General features: G+C 39.0%; 1 protein-coding gene across 1 annotated transcript; it reads right to left on the bottom strand.

Moving 5' to 3' along the window:
• Positions 1 to 498: 498 nt before the first annotated feature.
• Positions 499 to 3,175, bottom strand: LOC127814007 (cytokinin dehydrogenase 6-like). The gene is made up of 5 exons (XM_052355214.1): positions 2,422 to 3,175; positions 1,942 to 2,069; positions 1,587 to 1,847; positions 1,219 to 1,481; positions 499 to 1,137 (listed from the first exon to the last, which is right to left on the bottom strand). The coding sequence occupies exons 1-5, from the start codon at positions 3,041 to 3,043 to the stop codon at positions 813 to 815; spliced, it is 1,599 nt and encodes a 532-aa protein (XP_052211174.1). The 5' UTR covers positions 3,044 to 3,175; the 3' UTR covers positions 499 to 812.
• Positions 3,176 to 3,558: the final 383 nt, after the last annotated feature.

Here is a 3,558-nt window from a genome sequence, read left to right as displayed (position 1 = left end):
AATGTCTTACTTTTATTGCAATGCTCATTTCAAGGCAAACTAAACATGGAGGATTTTTATTGTCTTACCACATCTTCAACTGATTCAATACTAGTCATATTTTCAGTAATTTTGCACTCCATTTTGGTGCAAACGGATGCAGTTGTCATTTTATAAAGAAAAAAGAAACAACTAAAATTGCTTTGGACGACAAATGTTTTGTTGTATTTTTGGCATTCCCATTTTGTGATATTTCATATCATAGGCAACAATAGGTATGCTCTCCTCGGCTAGTACAATTCAGGTTATTTCCCGTTACAGAGTTGTGGTCTGTCAGTTTATTAGGTATGCAATTAGAAAGAAGTTCTACCTGGCTTGTTTTAGTTTTTCTTTCTTTTCTACTCCCTCTGTCTATCTGGCCCAATACAGCTATAATCTGCTTAGTTTTGCTCGACACGAAGGATTACTTTCTTTCTGCCATATGTTTTGATGTTTTTTATATTTCACAGGAAATCAAAGCTTATAGTGGCCTTGGAATTTGTTTTCTATCACATAAATCAATGCCTCTTGTTTACTAATATGAGAAATACATGTAATGATGGCCGGTACTCTCCAGCATCTTTTACAGAGTTATGTAATTTTCCACTCATATGTTTGACTTGTTTTTCAACAAATCTCATGCAACTACTTCAACCTCTCATTTATAATTACAATTGCCTAGGAGATGCAATAAACATTGTACTCCTTATCAATATTCTACTAGAAAAGCAAAGACATGCCCCAGACTCCAGAGACCTTTTCGACTTTTTGGTTTAACTAATAAACTAAATATGTTATAAGATGGATATTATCGCCTTTTGAAAAATTTTCTGTCCAGGAGCAAGGATTGCTAAGGGGTCATAAGCTGATTTCCTTTGTTTGAGGACTTCCCAATGTTGTCCAAAGTGAACCCGCCACTCATCCTCTGTTGTGTAGTGGGGAAGATATTGCTTTACGCCTAGGTGGGCTGCCTCACAAAAATCTAGAATCCTTTTGTTCTGGGTTAGTATGTGTTCTAAGCCATCAGTTCCTGTGGAAGAGGGAACTGCAGAAGAGAGGAATGCCACCAGATAGAAAATATCTTCATCTGGAAGAACAACTGAAGTTCTATTGTTCCACCTGAAAGCAAAAAATGCTAATTAGTTATTCGTCAACAAAACTTTTGAGTATTTTGAAAGAAGTTTCTTTATGAACTGTTACTTTGACTTGTTGACCGGGTAGATGAGGATTGGGCCATTGCTTGTGGTCGTTAAAATGTTGCCAAAAACTTCTTCAGCAAAATTGTGTATTTTGCTTCTTGGAATAAGAAGATTGAGCCATGGGTGTGGGACTTCCCACAAGCCTTTTGATCTTAGTTTGACCTCGGATACGTGGACTCTATCTAAGAAGTCTACATATGGAACTTCCGATAGGAAAAGCGTCGATGAAATATAACTTAGTTGAGATAACAAGTTCTCTATTTCCTGCGGGAAGCAAACGAAAGGTGTTAGAATCATTGCATATGCCTACTTTACCATATGTTCTATCAGGTCAATAGTCAAAGACTTGTTGATCATAGCATGCCTTACCTTCTCTATCGTAGCAATTTCATCTGGGTTGAAGTACTTGGCTAATTCAAGACAGAAGAGTGTTTTTCCATCTGACTCAAATTGGCTGGCTTGGACTGGTTCTTGTGGGTTGAAGGTTGATCTCCAGTTGTTTAGGAGACCGGTCCTGTTTATTATTACAAATCCTTCGATGTAATTGAATGTGTTGTCTGCAGATATCAAATGCTCCTGATCCCTTGCAAATTTGGAAAAGTCTGAGTACAGCACTCTTATCCATTTTACCTGTTCAGATGGGATCAATGGTGTGTCAAGAAACTGGTAAATTCTACTATTCTCGAGCTTAATTTCGGAGTTAAGAAAAAAATTGAGTTTTAACCATCTTTGGTGCCGGTCCCAGAGAAATTCTTGCTCGGGTGATTATTCCAAACTGACCAAGTCCTCCAAGGACACCATGAAAGAGGTCTGCATTCTGTGTCTCTGAACAATTAACTATCTCCCCTTTTCCTGTACATAAAACTTGGCTAATAAGTAACATAAATATTGAATCTCTGAGCATATGAACTGTAACCTCCAAGACCAACGTTTATATATCTGCTATGAGAACAAGGTTAGGATCCAAAGGCAGTATATGATGAGGAAACCTGGCAACTTGCAGTTCCACCTTCTAATGAATAAAATATCAGATGCGGAAAAGTAAAAGCATCCAGTTGTATGACTAGTGCATCTTAATGTACGTGTGTCATGTCTTAACCTTGACTTCATTGGATTTGGATGCTTAAAAAAGAGACTTTGTTCTCATATTCATAATGCAGTCCATTACCAAACCATGGTCCTCACTAAAAGTTATTGGACAAACCTGTCACAACCTCCAGCTGATGGACATTACTAATCTGGGGGCCATGCTGAAATGCCTGCCCACTAATCCCTGCGTTTGACAGAGTACCACCAACCGATAGATGTAGGTAATCTGTCCATGATTTTGGTGCTAATCCATACTTTAGGCTCTCGTGCAGGATATTTATCCACAACTCGCCACCAGAGACATCTACATAAGGATCATTTCCAGTGTAAAGGTGCATTTCCGGTCCTCCAAGTGATTCCATGTTGATCACTACTCCCTGGTGAGCTTGTGCCTGGCCGTGGAGTGAGTGCCCACGGCCTCTTGCTGCAACTTTGAGATCTGATCCGGGGCCAAGTTGGAAAATATGCTTAATTGTTGTGGCAATATCGGACACAGACTTTGGATGGAGGACTGCCAAGGGGAGGAAGTGGTACTGGTTGCCAAAGTCTCTGGCTGTATGCTGGATCCCTTCATCAAACCTGAAATACCCGTTGAGAGGGAGTGTCTTTAATGAAGATGGGATACCAGAGAAACAGAGGTCAAACTTAATAGTCAGACAACTTAAGAACAAGATCACGATGCTTCTTATGAACAGAATGTTTTTTTCTCTGAGGAAGCTAAGAGGTTGGTATCCCATTTTTCCTTTTTTTCCTTCTCTATTTGGAAGAGGAAGCAGAAGCTAAAAATGAAGTCTCTAGTCGTCTCTCAGCTGCTTCTTTTGTGAGCAAAAGAAAAGGCAGAGGTGTAGAAGAGTCAAGTAAATGAAGGGTTAAGATGGGAGTTTAAATAGAGAGGCTTGAGGGCCAGGGTCAACCTATCTTCAGTGGTAAGAATCCGTATGAAGACTGCCTACTGAGGTGGGATTGTTTTAGAATTTTCATTTCACTTCCCCTTTTTGTGCTCTTTTGTTTTTATAAGTGAAGCATCATATATGTCAAGTTGAAGAGGTAAAACACAAGCCAAAAGATTTCTCAAATCTTTGCACTTTTTCCTAACAGTTGCATCCACATTCTACCTTTCCAACGAAGAGATGAATCAAAATGCTTTCTTGTTAACCAAAATAGGATACTTTTGCTATTTTTAGAAAAGGTGGAGGATTTATTGGAGCGTGTATTGCTTTCCCTTCGATAACAGTAGGATTATAATTGTGAC

The sequence above is a fragment of the Diospyros lotus genome, chromosome 12 (assembly GCF_014633365.1).
Source record: "Diospyros lotus cultivar Yz01 chromosome 12, ASM1463336v1, whole genome shotgun sequence".
In the NCBI taxonomy this organism is placed as follows: Eukaryota; Viridiplantae; Streptophyta; class Magnoliopsida; order Ericales; family Ebenaceae; genus Diospyros; species Diospyros lotus.
Note: the sequence above shows the minus strand (reverse complement) of the source record. Positions and strands in the feature narration are given on the sequence as shown.